This window comes from Eupeodes corollae, chromosome 1 (genome assembly GCF_945859685.1).
Source record: "Eupeodes corollae chromosome 1, idEupCoro1.1, whole genome shotgun sequence".
NCBI lineage: Eukaryota > Metazoa > Arthropoda > Insecta > Diptera > Syrphidae > Eupeodes > Eupeodes corollae.
The window spans coordinates 286,372,516-286,392,795 of NC_079147.1; the positions used below are offsets into that span (position 1 = coordinate 286,372,516).

General features: G+C 36.8%; 2 protein-coding genes across 2 annotated transcripts; one reads left to right on the top strand and one right to left on the bottom strand.

The window, feature by feature from the left end:
• The first annotated feature begins 8,744 nt into the window (after positions 1-8,744).
• On the top strand, positions 8,745-13,944 carry LOC129942571 (SET domain-containing protein SmydA-8). Its single transcript, XM_056051570.1, has 5 exons — positions 8,745-9,072; positions 12,215-13,078; positions 13,133-13,394; positions 13,464-13,648; positions 13,710-13,944. Exons 1-5 carry the CDS (start codon positions 8,929-8,931, stop codon positions 13,833-13,835), a joined length of 1,581 nt encoding a protein of 526 aa, XP_055907545.1. The 5' UTR covers positions 8,745-8,928; the 3' UTR covers positions 13,836-13,944.
• Positions 13,945-14,202: 258 nt separating this feature from the next.
• On the bottom strand, positions 14,203-14,722 carry LOC129942573 (uncharacterized). The gene is made up of 2 exons (XM_056051571.1): positions 14,550-14,722; positions 14,203-14,486 (listed from the first exon to the last, which is right to left on the bottom strand). The coding sequence occupies exons 1-2, from the start codon at positions 14,649-14,651 to the stop codon at positions 14,256-14,258; spliced, it is 333 nt and encodes a 110-aa protein (XP_055907546.1). The 5' UTR covers positions 14,652-14,722; the 3' UTR covers positions 14,203-14,255.
• Between the last annotated feature and the right edge of the window lie 5,558 nt (positions 14,723-20,280).

The window sequence follows — 20,280 nt, forward strand, 5'->3', positions numbered from 1 at the left end:
CTATAGACATAACTCTGAAATAGTTAATTAATAATTTTGTGTTTAAATAAAAGACTGATTTCCAATTTACCAATATGAACAAAAATGTGTTTTTATTTGTAAGGAAGGAAATAAAAAGTACACCCAGGCGTATACGCGCTCTTTTTGCATCGAACTGATAAAGGAATTTTTCAGTAAGAGGCTTCATTTTAAATAGAACCCTGTTGGGGCATCTGTCACTTTTAAGACTGTAGTCATTTGGCATTTGGCAATGAAAAATACAGTATTACTAAAAATGCAACAATACATGTTTTACTAACCGTTAAAGTTTTTTTAAATTCACTACGAAAATGGAAAACATTTTGTCATCACAGTTAACAAAACTAAAAAAACTTTTGGGTCATCGTGTCGTAAAGAGCCTTCTCGATCTTTATAAGCGAAACTGTAAGAAATGAGAACATTTTAACTGTTGTCTGGACACGTTACTGATCTTAAAGATTTAAACCGTGTACGTCGTTCAAGAACAAAGTAGGATAATTCTGATTAAGCCCGCTCGCCGTGTTAACAAAAACCTAGGTTTTCTCGAATCAAGGCATCTCAAAAGCGATATCAAATGTTTTTGCATAAAGAGTTAGGTCTTTATGATAACCACAGTTGTCTTGCACGTTGTCAAGATGGGGATCAGCTAAGGTCAGGTTGAATTGCTGAAGATTCCTACTCCTTAATAGTAGCAAGCCTTAGCAATGCAATTTGACCACAGATAGGTTAGGTTAGGTTAACGTGGCTGCGGATGAAAATCCACACACTTAGGCCAAGAAAAAGACCCATTGTGATACCACATGAATCTAGAGAATTAGCAATTTTATAAAGCGAAGAAGATATTTGATATCCTTTTTAGCTAGTTCACTGGGATTATCAAAAGAGTAGTCCCCCAGATGAAGTTTGCGTCTGAGTGAAAGAGCAGGGCAAGTGCAGAGGAGATGAGAGATTGTTTCCTCTTCTTCTTCGCCCATACAGCTCCTACAGAAGTCTCTTGAGGCTACACCAAGTCGTATTGCGTGTCTGCCTATAAGACAGTGTCCCGTAAGGGCACCTATTAGGGAGCTAATATGAAGTCTGCTTTGAGATAACAAGTCTTTAGAGCGCTTTAGGTCCAGTGAAGGCCATATGAGTTTTGTGGCTGCGCTTGTTGGTAAGTTGTGCAGTATGTGACTTTCTCTAGTGCAGTCCACCATACTGCAACCCCGTACATAAATACTGGTCGGATGACCGATGTGTATAGCCAGTAGGTTATGCGAGGTTAAAAACCCCATTTGCTTCCTATAGCTTTCTTGCAAAGGAAAAGAGCTGCTGTAGCTTTTTTAACTCTTTCCTGTATATTAGATTTCCAACTTAATTTTTTGTCCAATATCAGAAGAAGGCATTTGGCTTCATTGGTAAAAATTAGTGGTATACCTCTTATTGAAGGAGGTACAATTACTGGGATCTTGTATTTCCGTGTGAAAAGGACGAGGTCTGTTGACCATATTTACGGGGTCCTTAATTTCAGTGGTGGTGTGAGCGTCTAACATAATTCGTGCCGAAGAATGAAAGGCTGGGGGGCGAACCAGTCGCTAACGAGCTCATTCGGTGCCTTGGCAGAGTCCACTTATCTTCTGCCTTACCCCGGTATATCGACTCTGCAGGGGTTGACCTCTTTTTTCGGGAGGAATTCATGAGAGAGACGCCCAGGATAAAATAAAGTACCAGAAGGTTGTTGATGAATACAACAACTTTTTGGCCAGCCGAAAAAAGGCTGTGAAGCGAAACAGATCTCAGGTAGAGATCTGCCCGTCTCAGAAAAAGAGCAAGCTTGACGACCGGAAAAAGCCAGTCAAAGCACCATCTTCTGGAGCAGCGAAACTGCTTACTCTTAGTGAGGTTGTCAGGGATGACCTCCACGTAGCAGTTGTGGATGAGCTCTCCACAAACAGCAAAGGTATGCTGAACGTGTGGAACTCTATCGAGGGCAAGCTCTGTGAGATGGTGTTTTCATACACTATATCAAACAGTGAGGGCCCCTACCCTAGTTTAGACTCTGGCAAGATGCTCAGGGGGTATATGTATGTTATAAGCGGAGTCGAAATCCCCAGCGAATTGCCGGGCCCCAGCTCTGCAGCTGAAAATAATTAAAAAACGCACTGAAGGTCATCCAGATTAATCTGAAGCACTCTAAGTGCTTCGACATTGGCGTTAGAGCTAAACGTAGCTCATGTGGAACTAGTCAATTCCGTTATAACCAGAGAAGATATTTTGTGGGCCATCAATACTTTTTCTCCATGTAAATCCCCAGGTATGGCTGGTATACTGCCAGTTATGCTTCAAAAGTTGCATGATGTGGCAGCTCCATGGCTGGAACTCTCCTTCTGTGCCCATGGCGTGGAGACAGGTCAAAGTAGTTTTTATCCCGAAAGTGGGTAGGCGAGGTCACGAATCCGCGAAGGATTTAAGACCAATAAGCTTAACATCTTTTGTGCTTAAAACCTTGGAGGGCATTCTTGATTACCATATTAGAGAAATCCTAGTTTGGTGACCTCTCAAAAGCTCTCAGCATGCTTATCTTATGGGCAAAAATACGGAGACTGCCTTGCATGAGATAGTGCGTACTTTAGAACAAACAATCCATTATAAAGAATTTACTCTTACCACCTTCCTAGATATAGAAGGTGCTTTTAACAACGTCTTTAACGAATCCATAGAAGAATCGCTAGTTTAGTTCGGTGTAGAAGACTCCAATAGAGAATGGATTATTTCCATGCTCAGTGGTAGGAAGATTCGAGCCACTCTAGGCAACAAAACACGTGAGGAGAGGAACACCCAGGGTGGTGTTCTTACGCCTCTTCTATGGTTTCTGGTCATGGATACAATTCTCGTTAAATTAGAGAGATGTGGAGTAAAGGCGGTAGCCTACGCGGATGATTTGGTGCTATTGGTGTCAGGAAAGTACACCTCTGTGATTAGTGGAATCACGGTGTCAGCTTTGAAGAAAGTTAGCAGCTGGGCCATGAGTTGTTTACCAAAGTAAAACTGAACTGTTGCTATTTACCACCAAAACTTAAGTACCGCCCTTCACGCTACCTCGACTCAACGGTCAAATCCTATCATTATCTTCCAGTGCAAAATATTTGGGAGTTATACTCGACCCTAAAATAAACTGGAAACTAAATATTGAAGTACTGGTTAAGAAGGCCTGTGTTGCCTTCTACGACTCCAGCAAAACTTTTTGCAAAAAGTGGGGACTTCAGTTGAAGATGATTTTATGCACATACACAGCCATAGTGCGTCCAATCTTAACATATGGTTCGATTGTGTGGTGGCCTGCACTTAGCAAAGCCTATAATATTGATAAGCTTAAGAAGGTTCAGATACCAGCTTGCGTGGGCACCACAGGGGCCATGCGTGCTTGCCCAGGGTTTTAAGGTTATTTTCCCATGCAGAGAAAATGTTGAGGATGACATCGGGTCGATAGGTTTCGACACAACCATCTTTACAGACGGCTCAAAGATGGAGTGCGGAGTTGGTTCTGGGATCTTTTCTGAGTCCCTAAATATAGCTAAACCCTTAAGGCTTCCTGTCTTCGATAGCGTGTTTCAGGCTGAACTGCTGGAAATAAGGGAGGCATGTAAGATACTTAAACAAAGCCCAAACCAAAATCGAAATGCGGCTTTCTTTACAGATAGTCAGACAGCTGTTATAGCCATTTACTCGGCCACATCCTCATCTAAATTGGTCCAGCAATGTCGCGATGAGCTTGACAGCCTGAATATTAACCTCGGTGTCACCCTGATCTGGGTTCCGGGCCATAATGGTATCGTGGGAAATGAACGGGCTGACGAGCTAGCCAGGCAAGGATCGGCCTTTCATAGTTCACTTGCGGAAATGGTTAACATTCCTCTTGGTGCTATGAAGGGTAAAATCTTTTCTATCCAATCCACCAAACTGAAACAAACCGAAGGTGGAGCAATTTACCCAACTGCATTATATCTAGGAAGATATGGCCCACCTATAACAAAACCCGTACAAACGATCTTCTATGCAGGCCAAGGCAAGACATAACCAGGATAATAGAATATATCCCAGGAAGAATCTTTAGGGCAAGTAATATAAGGTCATGAAAATTATTTGCCTTAAAACATGCTGATTGGAACGAACCAGATGGCGTACAAAAATGGCGGATTATCTTTTGTAGCAATAAAACAAAAGTAAATTTGTTTTTATCGGTTTCTGGGCTCAATTAAAGGCGACCAAAAGGTAGTAACTACCACCTCCGATATACACCGAAAATTATATTAAACACAGAGGAGGGGATATAATGGTGTGGGCTGTTTTTCCTGGTACGTTGTAGGTCCTATATTCCGTTTGAATAACATGTTACCGTTACCAGGACAACAATCCTAAACATACCCCAGGTCTTGTGAAAGATTGGTTTCTAGAGAAAAAAGTATCCGTTGAGCCATGGCCAAGTCAATAACCTGATCTCAATTCTATTGAGAACTTGTGGAAAGAGCTTAAGCGTTAGTTACAGTCCTGTGTGAATTAGGGCCTCACCCAACAAACTTCTCCATCTAGCTCGGTCCCTAGCTAGATGTCTCCAATTTCGAATTCCAAGTTGGGTGAGGTCACCTTCCACTTGTGCGCGCCACCTGATCCACGGTCTTCCTCTACTGCGCTGCCCTGTGGGTGTGGATTCGAAGACTTTCCGGTCCGGAGCATTGGTTTCCATGCGCTCCACGTGACCCAGCCATCTTAGTCGTTGGACTTTTACTCTTCTGGCTAAGTCTATGTCGCTGTACAGCCCATACAGCTCGTCGTTCCATCTTCTTCTCCACTCCCCTTTAATGCATATGGGACCGTGGATCACACGAAGAATTTTTATCTCGAACCGACCCAAGGTGCTTTCATCCGTTTTTGTCATAATCCATGCTTCTGCACTGTATAGCAGGGCGAGGATGATAAGGTCTTATATAGCGACACTTTGGTCCCTCGAGAAATTACTTTACCACTCAATTGCTTTCTTAATCCAAAGAAACAGCGGTAAGCAAGAGTTGTACTGCGTTTGATCTCAGCGCTGGAGTTGTTTTCTGCGTTTGCAGCGGAGCCTAGGTAGACGAAGTCCTTGACTAACTCAAAGTTACGTCTGTCGATGGTGACGACAGGATATATTTTGTTTTGCCCTCATTAACCGTTAAACCCATTTTCGCCACCTCTCCCTCAATACTCACAAAAGCCCCATTGACATCACGCTGAGTTCTTCCGATTATGTCAATGTCTACAGCATATGCTAGTAATTGGACAGACTTTTGTAAGATAGTGCCTCTAGCGTTGACGCGTGAGCTCTGCACTATTCATTCAAGCACGATGTTAAAAAAAAATCGCATGTCAGCGCATCACCTTGTCTAAAACCATTTTTGACAACGAAAGGTCCTGTTAAGTTTGGCAGAGATGCCAAAACTAGTCATGGCTCTATACAGCTCGTCCCTGTAGATGTTGTCGTATGCGGCCTTGGAATCGATGAAAAAATGATGGGTGTCAATTTGGTGTTCTTGGGTTTTTTCCAGGATCTGCCGTTATGTGAACATTTCATCGACTGTGGACTTTCCTGGTCTAAAACCACACCGATAAGGACCTATCAGGTTGATGACGATGGACTTTAGACGTTCGCATATCACGGCAGAGAAGATTGTATAGGCGATGTTAAGTAGACTGATTCCTCTAAAGTTGGTGTAGTTTAGAGGGTCTCATTTTTTCAGGATCGGGCAAACAATACTGAATTTATATTCATCGGGCATGCTTTCTTTCGACCATATTTTCTATGTTGAATTGATCATCCTGCCTGACAGCGGAATTCAGTTTGTCGCCGCCGCTGCAAAAGTGGTCCTTCCATATCCTCAGCATTGACTGCGGTTTCACTATGATGTTTCCACTTTCGTCTTTGCAGCCTTCGGTTCTAGGTCTATGTACTTGTGAATTTCGTTTAACCTGTTCATAAGACTTTCGAACTTCATTTGTGCTTTTAAACCTCTCAACCTCTCTTTTTCCCTCTGGGAAGTCAGCGATTTGACGATCTCTTGGGATTGTAGCCGTTCGACATTGTACCTTCTCCCAGCACCTCCCGCCTTTTTGTTCGAGTCGATGTTAGCTCCTCATCCATGATGCTGGAAGTATGTCTAGCGTCGATCGCAATATGGTCAATCTGGTCAATCTGGTTGAAGGTAGATTGATCTGGAGAAGTCCAAGTTCCTTTCTGGTTGTTGAGGTGTGGAAAACGCGTACTATCTACCATGACGTTTCACCCTGCAGCAAAATCTATAAGCGTGAATCCGTTGTTGGAAGTGTTGTTGTGCAGGCTGTCTTTCCCGATTATTACACCAAAGATGTCTTCTCTTCCTAGCTTGGCATTAAAATCTCCTAAGACAATTTTAATGTCATAGCCAGGGCACTGCTCATAAGTCTTGTCCAAGAGCTCGAAGAATAAGTCTTTGGTGTCTTCATCTTTCTCCTCTATTGGGGAAATGCGCGCATATGAGGCTTATGTTGACGAATTTAGCCTTGATGCGGATTGTCGTAATGCGCTCGCTCACATTGTTGAATCTCAAGACTTTTTTCCTGAGTCTAGTTCCAACAACAAATCCACACCCAAATAGACGCTGCCTTTGTTCTCGGTAGCAATCGCCGTAGTATATATCGCAGTCTTTTAGTTTGCGTTTGCCCGGTCCATCCCATCGTACTTCTGTGATGGTGGTAATATCTGCCTTGCAGCAGTTTACGACTTCCGCTAGTTGCTCGGCTGCACGTGGTCTGTTAAGGGACCTAACATTTCATGTACAGATCCGAAGTTCGTTGTCCTCATTTCGTTTGCGTGGGTTGTCAACAGTGAATCCGTCCGTATCCGAGGCTTGTTGGTGGTTCGAAACCAAGACATCAAACCATGTTCAAAAACTGATATGTGGCTACGAAACAACTCTAAAACTTTGTTACAAACTAGTTTTTCAAATAATTTTGGTAATGCATAAATTTCAGATATTGGTCCATTATTAGTGATTTTCTGCGCCGAACTCAATTTAAAAATTAGTGACACATATTTTTCCAGGTATTCAAAAGTTTGGCTGCACTATTTTTCAAAAGACTATCAGGAATACCAATGGGCCCTTCATCTTTACTAGGATCTAATTCAGATAGATAGTCTTCAACTTCTAAACGACTAAGGTTAACCGAGCCTATTTTGACAATTCTATTTATCAAAGGCAACTTCTGGATGGAAGGAACATGGTTGTTGATTAGCCTCTCTATCCTCAACGTACCACTGTTGGTTTTTTTTTTGTTTGGGCTTCACATATTTCGTTACCAAGCTTTGATATTATTGATATTTTATGGCCAGCACTTTACGATTTTGCGGTGAACCAAGTTTATTTTCAACAATACGGCTCGACATACCACACAAGCAACAAAACATTTTTGGAAGAAAAGTTTTCTTAAAAGCAAGTTTATTGGCCACAGAAATCTTGTGATTCAAAACCTTTTGACTTTATTCTTAGAAATGAAGGGATCTTCCATAGATCTTTCCATTGTTAATGGCAAACTTCCTTCTTTACAATGAAATTCTACTTTTTTTCAATAGAAGACTCCTAATTGAAAAACCATGGATTTTAATAAATTTAAACCCTTTTCTTTCATGCATCGTACTATCTAGATAAAGGGGAAGGACACTTTTTGTTGGGGTGCTAAAGCTTAAAAATTTGAATACTTGTAATGCAATTTATTTCTTCCGACTGATTGGTCCTAAACAAGAAAAGCAACTCTTAGTGATGGAACATTCTTAAATTCATCCAGTTTTTAGTGCATCACCATGTGGGACCAGACTGCATCTCTACCCTCTTCTATTTATACCTTCCCTACATCCTTGAAAGCACAATGAATCCATTCATGTATAGGTACAACATCCCCTATTCTAATATTTCCTAACCTATGTGCTTCATTTTGAAGTAGATTTTTTTGTTTTGTTTTCAAATTCTTCATCTTTTACAAGTTTATGAAAGGGAAATACAAATTATGCCATGAGCCCCTAGTAAAACTAAACTTTCAAGTGATGCAGGTGGGGTTATTACACTTTTTTAATTAGAGGCAAATTGGACTTTCCTAGTGAGTTGACTTCATGATTGTTATCAGCTATGCTCTTGTGGAACATTTCATAAGTTTATATTATTTTCGTTTTGTGATTTTTTAAAATATAAAGAATATTCAGACAGATAGAAGATATGCAGCATGTTGCAAGCATTCCTTTATGTTTCTCTACTCCACTTACACTAGAATCAAGTACAATACTTTTTTCAAAAAATTTGGAACTCATCCAGAATAAAAACAATGCAGGGAAAATGTTGTTGCTTATTTTCAAAACCATATTTTTGGACATTCGAAGAATCCCTTTTTCCCTGTTTCTAGAGTTCATAAATTACATTCAAATCAGTCGTTGTTTTCTAAAATATATCAGCGGGAGTTATGCATGTATGCATGTGCATTTAAAAAAAGCTCATTTACTCTCTTAAATCTTTTGGACGCCGCCGGGGTTTGCAGTTTTCGAGTGTATTTTTAGGCAAAGTACAAGAAAGAGAAATCAATTTCGCTTGAGCTATTCTAAATTTAATCATTGGGGGATTTTGAATTGTGTAGTCTACAGTTTATGGTTAACTCATCTCAATAATTAAGAAAATCTCACAGTTTTGCTCATCTCATTGTCTTCGAAAGATACGATACGAGTTCGATAGTTTCTTTTGTTTTAGAAAATAGAATTGATTTCATTAACTTGTCGTCGTCGTTGTCGAGCCGGTTGTTGGTCGTTAGTGTTTTTCGATTACGCAAAAATTTGTTTAAGAAAAAACTAATTTTCCTTAAAAAAAAAAATTAATTGAAATTATGACAAATCCAACACATTGTCCAATTTGTAGGACAGCGGCAACACTTAAATGTGCTGGTTGTAAAAGTGTAGTTTATTGTGGGAAAGAACATCAGAAAATTCATTGGAAAAAAGGTCACAAGGCCGAATGTAAATGTTACGAGGTGATAAATTATTAACATAATTTTAATGCATATTTTGTGTGTTTCAATATTACTATTTGTGTCAAATGAAAAGGTACTGATAAATTTTCAAATGTCAAGTTCTTTATCCCACTAATTCCAATGATAAATTGATTGACACGAAACAAAAATGGCGACTCATCAGACTGACATTTCTAAAGTTCAATAAAAACAATTTACTTCAAGTTTATTTGCATTACATACCTCAAGAGTGCAATTTATTTTTAATCGATTATAGTGTGTTTGGTTATTTTTATGCAATGGCACGTGCTTAAGGTGATTGGACTTTAATTTATAAAAATAGACAGAGAAAAAGAGAGATAAGGAGAGAAGCATAAACAAAGGGAACTGTTATGTTTTATGTCATTTTGATAAGAGCGCGCAATTTATTGATACTTTCTTTTGTTTTTATTTTAGATGTGATTTTCTTAATTTGACATTAAATGAATTCAACTTCTCTTTTAGTTTAAAAAGTCTTACATTTAATAAGAATATCTTGCCGGTTAATAAACCACCTGTCAAGGCAGGAAATTGACATTTTGCAATTGTATAGTGTATTCAGGACTGTCATTCAAAGAACATGATGTGTTCTATGAATCAATACGTTTTTGATTCGTATCTGTCAAAATTTCATCTTCATAATTTTCATTGTTTTATTGGGAACTGATACATTTTTATTTTAATGAATATATTCACCATTTTTCAGTTTACTTAATCAAAAATTTGTTTGTTTATTAGAAGATCAAATAAAAACAAATTTGATTTAACTTTCGACTTTTACTTGTTCCACTGAACAGACATAAATTGATCCCAATGATGATGATGATTCCAATCGAAACCCCGATCTATCTATATGCTATAAATGGCGTGGTTCCCATATCGAATTCATATTGACGTTTCTACTTTGTATCTCGTTGCTATTCAACTTTAAAAAAAACATGTTTAAAACATTCTCATTTTATTGTTAATGGCTGAAACACAAACACGCTTCAACTTCGGCTTCGCTTGACGTTTACGAGTTCAGCCATAGGAAGTCAATGCATGCTATCATAATGGAGCTAAAACCTCACGTTCCGTTTGACAATGGTAATGAAAATAACGTAAAGTAACGCAATGTGACTCCAAACGGAAGCTCTAGTTTAATTATCTGAACATTTACTTTGTCTGACAGCTCAACAGCTGTAAAAAAATTTCAACAAACAAAATATTTGCTCTTTGGAGGGATGAAATAATAGAAATGTCATTCAAAGCAACCTCGAAGCAGGCCCAGCGTAACGCACACGAAGCCGAAGCTGAAGGGTGTTTGTGATTCAGCCATAAATGTTTTAGGAGAAAGATAAATAAATCATGACATTTGAAAGTACAGAGCGTAAAAATAAATTGTTTACTTATTTATGACAAAATAAACTGTCATCAAACTGTTTGCACTGTTGGCAATATTAAACATCTTGTTTGAAGTTTCAGTTACCTATTATATGAAATACCGTGATTACTGAATCACAAACACGCTTCAACTTCGGCTTCACCTGACGTTTACGAGTTCAGCAATAGGAATTCAATGCATGCTATCACAATGGAGCTTCGACCTCACGTTTCGTTTGACAATCGTAAGAAAAAGAACGTAATGTTACGTAATGTGACTCCAAAACGAAGCTCTAGTTCAATTATCTAAACATTTACTTTGTCTGACAGCTCAACAGCTGTAAAAAAAAGTCAACATACAAAATATTTACTCTTTGGAGGGATGAAATAATAGAAATGTCATTCAAAGCAACCTCGAAGCAGGCCCAACGTAACGCAGACGAAGCCGAAGCTGAAGCATGTTTCTGATTCAGCCATAAGTTTGCGTCCATACTCTGCCGATCAAAAAAACTAATAACATAGTTTTAGTAAGTTTGAATGTATTTTGCATATTTTTTGACACTTTCATAGATTGCGTTTTAGCCCCTTGTACAAATTATTTTACGTTGCACTACGTTAAGAGTATTTCACTGTTACGTTTATAACGATGCCTTAGAGCGTTACACATTAACTGTGGAAAAGTAGGAACGGTAAAACGCACTTTTTAACAGAATAAAATCACTAATGTTTAGGGCAAGGTGACGTTACAACACGCTGGTAAAATGCCATATCATTTAGTCAGCCATTCATCACGTAAGTCTTGTTTTAATACATTTTTTAAACAATAATCGAGTGAACTTCAAATTTGGTTACTTTTTTTAAACTGTAATTTCACATTTACTGAACAATTTTTACACATGTCAAGATTTGAACGCACTGCAATACTTTAACAATGGCCGGTGGTTTTAATTGAACGTGTGCGCAATAACGCAGCTTATGTTGTCCTTCAAATGGTCAATCCGTTTAGGCTTATCGGCGTACACTAGATACTTCTCATATCTGAACAGAAAAAGGCAAGCGGCTTAAAATCAGCAGTTCTTGGGGGCAAATCTAGCGTTCGTAACGTAAAGCTATTTGGTTACCAAAGTTTTTTCTTCAATGAATCAATTGGGACACGACCAAATAATAGGGGAAAAGTCAGTAATGATAGCGAACGAAACATAAAGCACACCAAACAATTAGTTCTTGTAGATTGTAGGGTGTCTTAGCATACACTTGAGAAGTATCATCCGGCAGTTTGACAGTTTGGTTATCCTATCACGATTTAGAAAATAAATTTGCACAATTTTCAAGTCTTCTTCATCAGTCTATCCGCATGTTGAAATGTCAAAGAACTAACTAACTAAAAATAAATCACTTGACAGCTGACAAAATGGCTGGTATTTAAAAAAGCGTTGGCAACTTAAGGTCTATTCCATTAAAAAATTTGACAATGTTGACTTTTGAAGTCTGAAAGTCTTGTTTTCCTTTGGCTTAAGTTAAGTTTTATTTTTTGATTATTATGTGAAAGCTAATAGTTTTTAATTTAACACTGATTTTAAACTTAGAATTATACAAAAGAACTGGCTTAACTTCTCCTTAGTATTAAAGCGCACCATTTGTATGTTATAAAGAACTGACCCTAAACGACAACAATTTATTTAACATCGATATGACATCTTAAGCTCTTTAAAGAAGTGTTTGGAATTTATAACATTTTCCATTTTAACCCACCCACCATCAGGTTGCAACAAACGATGTACTTGGTCGACATTTGATAGCAACGCGTGACATCAAACGGGGTGAAATAATTCTACGGGAGCAACCTTTCATCTATGGCCCCAAAGTTGCTTGCCACCCACTTTGTCTCGGTTGTCATCGTCAACTTTCTGCCCCTCCACCGGGTGAGAAGAACTTCTATAAATGCAGTAAATGTTCGTGGCCATTGTGTGGAGCACAATGTGAGAAATCACCTCACCACCTTGAAGAATGTCAATTGATGGCTGAAAAGAAGTTTGGTTGCAAAATTGACTACAGCAAGGAACCGAAGAAGGAGTCGGCTTATTGTGTAATTTTGCCCTTAAGGTGTATTCTGATGAAATTGAAGAAACCCGATGCGTATAAGAGACTGATGGAATTGGAAGATCATCTCAATGAACGTCTCGAAACACCGTACTACAATGTTCTCAGGGCTAATCTGGTGACTTTCATTAAGACTTGTCTCGGTTTTAAGGAACTCGATGAAAATGAAATTCTTCGTATTGCTGCAACTTTGGATACGAATGCCTTTGAAATTCGACAACCTTCGAGGCAGGTTAAAGTTCGGGGACTTTATCCAAAAGCTGCAATGATTTCGCATGATTGCATCTCGAATGCTCGTCATGCTTTCGATGATAACATGCAGATTGTATTCTTGGCCAAAACTCAGATAAAAAAGGGAGACATCATAGCCACATCGTATACTCAACCCTTGAAGAGTACCATTTTGAGAAGACTTCATCTGAAGCAGGCTAAGTGTTTCGATTGCTCGTGTCAGCGATGTGTTGATCCATGGGAGATGGACACTTTTGCTGGAGCAATCTTGTGCTCGAAATGTAAAGTTGGAAAGGTAAGTATTGGCGTTAGTATTTAGTATTTCATCTATAAGGATCTCGACTTTAAGATTGTTTCGACAAACCCATTGGACAATGAAGCTGTTTGGAGATGTCTGCTTTGTCCTCACGAAATCACAGCCAAACAAATTATTTGGGGAAATAATGCCATGATGAAGGAAATCGAATCGTTGGACAAAACTTCACCAAAACAATTCGAGGAGTTCATCTATCGCTATCGGGAGACGTTGCATGAAAAAAATACTCATGTCTTGCAAGTAAAGTATGCCCTCACTCAACTTTATGGAAATGTGCCTGGATTTTATTTACACGGTAAGTTTTTTTCCCTAACAGTTAATCAATTTGTTATTTTTTAATACTCAATGTTTTCGAAAACAACAGAATTATGTGATGCAGCTGTGAAACGAAAATTGGAACTTTGTCAAGAACTTCTAGAAATTGCTGATATATTCGATCCTGGATGGAGTATTTTCCGTGGGAATTTATTGCTCGATATGCAAGAAGTTATGGTTATTCAAGCAAAGAGGGACTATGCCAATGATTTGCTAACAATTTCTGGAACTCAGGTGAGGATTTTGAAAGATGTTATTGGAATTAAAAACAAAATTTTGTCTTTTTTTAAAATAGGAAAAACTTCAAGAAGCAATGGAAATGTTAAAAGAAGCTGTTGAAATATTGAAATTTGAGCCTGAGATGAAAGAACTTCTACAAAAGAAAACAGAAGCTTTGAGTAGAGACCTTGAAATGGATTAAGTTAAGAACAATAACATGGATACTGGAAGAACCGAATCTGTTGTGTTCTTATGATTTTTATACTAAAAGAATGGTTTTGAATAAAATAAGTTTTTGCATCACAAATACTCTAACGAAATTGTATATCGCAAACAAGTGTTCTAAGAAGCTTTCAGCATTTCTTCAACTGAAGCTAATGAACAAAATAGTACAACGTTAATAACTCAAATATTTTGTTCATACAATTTATGAGAAAAGATCGTAAAACTAATTCTTTGACACATTTTTGAAGTTTGAAAAATTGACACTTAAGCATTTTAGAAAAGTTAAAGCCACTCCTATCACTTTGAAACTTTTGAATACTTTGTTTCAACAAAAAGAATACAACTTACTGTTTTTATAAATAATTCTTAACATTTATTTAAGCTTTTTTGTTTATAACTAAAATCTATATCTTAAGCCAGCATGAGCACTGTTGTCGTTATATTTGAAATTCCTAGATGCTCCAGCATAAGCCTCTAAGTTCTTACTTAGTTGACGATTGTAATCCACGCTTGCACTGGAACCACCTTGGCGACTGTGTTCAAAGGTACCGGTCACTGAACCTTGAGGTGATCTAGCTTTTCTCACAAGAACAACATCCTCAGCTACTGGTACGAAATCACCATAGACCTTTGTAAAGTATTTGGTTAGGAACTTAATGTAGGAGACAAAATTTGTTTTTCTTAAACTTACCCATTGAGTTTCAACGTCATGAACGGTTTCACTTTCACCTGGAAGTGTGAATCCCAAAGTGACAGCCAAAAGACCCAAGAAAATCAAGCTTTTGAGAGACATTTTTTTAAATGTTGTTTGAATATTCACGCTTTGTAATATTAAAAGGGAAGGAATGCTATTGATAGACTGAATAATTTATTGAGGAATCGGATTGTTTTTATAGCAAAATGAAGTTGAAACAGCTAAACGTTTTGAGCTGGTGGTGGTTTACTTCTGATAAGAGATGCTTTCTATTTTGAAAGTACTTCCCCGTGAATTTCTCTGGAGAATTTTTTGTATGAAAATTTAAAGGCTAGTTAAATATTATTTTTTGTTATCTGATGCAAAACCCCAAAAAATTTGTGCATAGTAAATTCGGTCAAAAACGCTTGATTTTGAATAAAAATAATTGAATTATTTTTGATAAACCTTAAACTAATACACCTTTGTTACATTTAAAATAGGAATAATATTCACACTTATTTTTTAGAACAATTGACTCGACAGTTTTATTAAAAAAAAATTTAAAACGTACAAAAATATAGGGTGCTACAAAAAGAGCTTTTAATTTTATTAGTTGTTTTGTAGTGAATTTTTACAAATTCAATGGTTTGTTGAAGCAGCTACGTTCCATAGCTTAGTTTTTACTGATCAGATGTCAAAAAATGGCAGCTTCAAAACTGACACATGTCTAAATAGCGATGGCGTGACATGTAGATACTCATTTATGTCTCTAATATCTTAAAAACAAAGAAAGATTTTGATTTAAATATTTTTCATCTTATTTATAAATACTAAGCTAAAGAGTTTGTTTCGTTGCTTGTTTGCTTGTTTGAACGCGCTTATCTTAGGAATTACTGGTCCCATTTTAAAAATTCTTTCTGTGTTTTATAGCCCATTTATTGAGGAAGGCTGTTAGCTATTATTACATCTAAGACTAATATGAACTGAGAACCAATTAAGAATGTTTGAAATAAGGGGATATTTTCAGTTTTGAGAGCGTCAGCTTCGTTCGCTGCGAAAACGGTTAAGGTGTTGATAAAATAATGTATGGCAGAATTGTTCTCTTTTAATAGTTTTAAGAAAAATATTGCAATATTATATGCCCACCTTTTTAAGTTGGCTCACTTTAACCGTTTTTTTAACGTCGCCTGGAAAGCTAGTATAAGATATTGTTATTATTTGGTAATTTGTTTTTTGAAAAATTCAATCAAAAGTTTAAAAAAAAATACATTTTACAACCACGGCAAATTTCACGGTGACATGACGCAGCGTTTAAATGACGCAAGTGTGCAACGCCACGGCGGAGCGCGCCGCTTAATGGCTGAAACACAAACACGCTTCAGCTTCGTCTGAGTTACATTGGGCCTGCTTCGAGGTTGTTTTGAATGACACTTCCAATATGACATTTCTAAAATGGCACTTCTATCATTAGCAACTGTTATTTTTTCCCAAAATATAAAAAAATTAGTTTTAATATCGAACAAATTGAATTTATCACGGAAGTAGCTTACACAGCCTATAATAACCAATGATAATCCCTCCAAAAGCAAATGTATTTTGTTTGTTGACTTTTTTACAGCTGTCGAGCTGTCAGACAAATCAAATGTTCAGCAAAATTTGAACTATAGAGCTTCTGTTTGGATTCAAATTACGTAACTTCCTTACGGTTATTTCCTTACGATTGTCAAATAAAACGTGAAGTCGAAGCTTCATTGTGATAGCAATAGCATGCATTGAATTAGTATGGCTTAACTCGTAAACGTCAGCCGAAGCTGAAGTCATAAGGCTTTCAAAAACGGACAAAACTAATGATTATGCCAGTATATTAAGGTTTTCTCAATATAATGTTTTAAAGAGTAGTATTAAAATACTTTAACAATGTGATTGTGATACCATTTAGCTAGAATTTCATATTTTTCTCGGATGCCAACCCAACATCAGATTTTTTTATGTGTGGTACTTAGTCTTTCGTTCATTTTAATTGAAAAACTTTCCTATCGTTTCTGAGGATCAAACCTTGACCAAGCAAGTGGCTTACGAAGCCAGCTGGCTGATTGAAGAAAGGTATATAGTGATGGAAAGAGTAATAGAACCAAGCTTTGTGTTCATTTTTTTTACACATAGAAAGTTATTTGTAAAGAGTTGGAAAATTACCGCTTTTTGTTAAATTAGGTTTAGGCTAGGGGATTGTGATGGCCATTCCATAACATTTTTTTTGTTTTGTTTTAAGTATTGTTAAGCCTATTTTGAAGGTTGCTTCGGGTCATTATCCTGCATGAACTCTCATTTGATTGGCACCTTATCCTTGATCCTAAATATTGGGCCAACACCAGAATTGAAAAGTATCCCCAAATCATTATGTTCCCAACACCGTGCTTCACTGTTTTTCTTTGTGTATTTTGAGTTAAACTTCTTGTCTTTTGGCCTCCTCACATACATTTTTCCGAAGAAAGTAAACCAATTGAATTCGCTTCATCCCACCACACAACATTATTCCAATAAGAACAGTGTAAGTGATTTATTGCAAAATCAAAAAGCCTTGCCTTCGGAAGGTTAATATAAAACTTAAAGCTAACTTAAACTACCCGCCCTATCTATAAACTACGTAAAACTAGAACAACCAATAAAGCAAATCTAACATTTTTGTTTTTCATATTTTGTTGTCATTTTGTTTATTCTATTCTTTTTTTAATTGGTTTGTATTTTTTTTTATTTTTTTTTTGTATTTCTTTTTGTGCCACCAAGCCTATTCTACTTTAAGCTAAACCCTAAAACTATAAAACAAGTATGTAAGCCGGTCAAGGCTTAAAACCCCATCCTGACTACCCACTATCAAGTGGCGATTGAAGCCACCAAAACTGGTAACCCTATCAGTTCGGTCCCGTTCGGACACAGACCTACTGAACCGAAGGAGCTCTGCTCCGCCTTGTGTCATGACTTCCCGATTGTACAGGAGTCACCTAACCACGGTTCACCGTCTGATGTGGTAGACCGCATCTATCTAAAAAGAAGAATGCCTCTGGTGGAATGAAGCCGCTCAAGAATGCACTTTCAAAATACTCGTCGTTCGGATAGAACGCCCAGAAAATTAAATTGTTCTCTTGCTCTTGCAATGTGACCTTCAACGAGTTTTATCACGAAATTGTCAATTCTGTTGATTCGGCACCGTTGTATAGGACCTCGTTGGAATAGTAATGCACGTTAGAAGAATCGGCTGTTCGATATAAGCCGGTACAGCGTCATAAACACTGCCGCTCGAACACCCGAAACTTCTTTATCTGGAAAGGGTCAACGTTGAACCACACAGGACAACCATTAACAATCATCGGCCGTATGAGGGCCATGTAGCATGATGTAAAACAACCGTTTCGTCAGAGCGAAGGCTCCTCTGGTCCTGGTCAGAGCAGCATTTATATGTCTGTCGAAATATAAATACTGATCTAACCAGATTCTGAGGTACTTCACTACACTTTTGCTCGCTAATGGCTGCCCGTGCCCAACGGAGTCCGAAATAGAATTGTCTCCGGCTTCTGGACATTTATTTTCAGTTTCCAGTCTTCGCAATATCGCCGAATCTTGTCGAAATCACGCTGCAAGAGAATTCTAATAACCTCAACCTTTCGGGCCGTTCTGTACGCAATTATATCTTCGGCGTACGCAATTGCCTCTGTAAGACTACATATCAGATCGTTGGTGTAACGTCCAACACACTTACCATCACGCTACTGGTACAACACTTGCTTTAATACGTTGGTTTATTATTGATCTAGCTATCACTGGTCCGTTTTTGAGTTGTCTTAAAGAAATAAATGGTTTCTTCTTACATAATTTTACCAATAGTGTATAAAAAAGCGAAGAAGTTTAACTTCTGTTTTCTCTTGTTTCTTCTTTAAGTGTGAATATAAAGTTTCAAATACTTTTTTCTTCGAACAGTTAAAGGTTTTTGCAATTTCAACCATCACTTTTCCAGCTTGTCCTTGTTTTTTCATCACTTCGCGTTCAAAATAATTACAATGTAATTCAATTATTAACATTATAAACGACTTTTAAAAAATTTAGTTAGTATCGAAAATAAAATATCTAAAAATCTAATAAACAAAATCAAAAACCCTATTTGCACACATTTAAAACTTAACATATTGAATAACAGTTAAAATAGCTTGTTTCTTATATTTTTTCCAGGCGAAATCATTATTGGCCTCAAGCTTTTTACCATTAATTGAAAAAAAAAGTTGTTGTCCACAAAACAAATTTGACATTTGACAGCATTATTAGGTACGATTAAAATATAGAAACACTTACGACAAAAGACTTAATTGCTAAAAAAAAATATTGTGTATCGAAAATGATAAAGACACATGTTTTTACTATTTTTTCTATCGCTGTATATTTAAACTTTTAAATAATTTTAGAATATTAAAGTTTAGTCCATTTTCAAAAACTCTTGAATCAAAGAAAGTCAATATTGTAACTGCCAATAACTTAACAAAGTCTAGTCTCTAAAACTGGCTTTATTATTAATTAGAATTTGATTCAATAAGTTTTAACTCATTTCTTCATCGAGTTCTCAAGCGTTAGAACTTCGATATTGATCTCAGTTTGAGATAGAACTTCTATTTATTGGACCCTTAAATTTGAGACTTTTAGATCTCGGTTTAGCAATGCTTTTACTTCTTCAAAGTCCGAATTTTATAAACACTGACAGTTTCATAAAGTGTAAAATTTACATAGACATCTAAGCCCATTAAACTATTAACTTTTTGTGCACCTTGTTTTAGTTTTGAATATTTTTTACATCCAAGCAAATTACATTCAATCTAAATCAATATTCAAATGGAGAACATGACCAGATAAAAGTGTAGAATAATCTGTTCATAGAAGACAAGACACCCGTTTTGACATTGTGCGCATCTGAAAAAATATTTTAAAATACTACACTTTTATCAATATTGTTACATTTATCATCTCGGCAATAATCTTTTGGCTGAATCTACTAAACACACGATTTCTAGAAATTTTTCAAAAAACTACTTTCTATCATTTAAATTGCATGCATCATATGATATTTTAGAAATTGCAGGACTTGAAACCAATTTCTTGTGATTTTTATTCAAGTAAGATATTTAGAGCAACACGAATAACACATGTTTACATTTATCAAAGAAGAATAATTTTAAAAACCCACATCAGTAAAACATGAAAACCCAATTTTTATTTCGAAAATGAAAATATCTAAAACAAATCCTAAAGATAATGTCCGCTCCAACGAAAATTGACAGATTTCTTCTTTACGTTAATACCTAATAATTAAGCAAAATGATAAACAAATCTATCAAGCTCCATTTTTCGGTGGTCAATTAAGCTAAAAATAGTTAACTATTACAAATTGAAACCTTTGAAAATTTGTTGTCTTTTATCAATGAAAAAATTGCAATTATCAATTCCTCTACAGCTACGTATAAATTATGTTGTCTTTGAATATCGAGCGGGAAAAATCTATACCTATCATCAGATACACAAAGAAAAGTACACTTGAGTCAATGAATTAAAAGCACAGATTAACCGGGAATCACCTTTAAGAATGTACGAAACTCTGAAGTAAAAACCCCAATGAGATTTTAAAAAAAGTAAATACGATGAATTACGAAAAACATTTGTTATCAGTCTTAAGACACATTGTTTTTTTCTATAAAAGACAATCAAATTA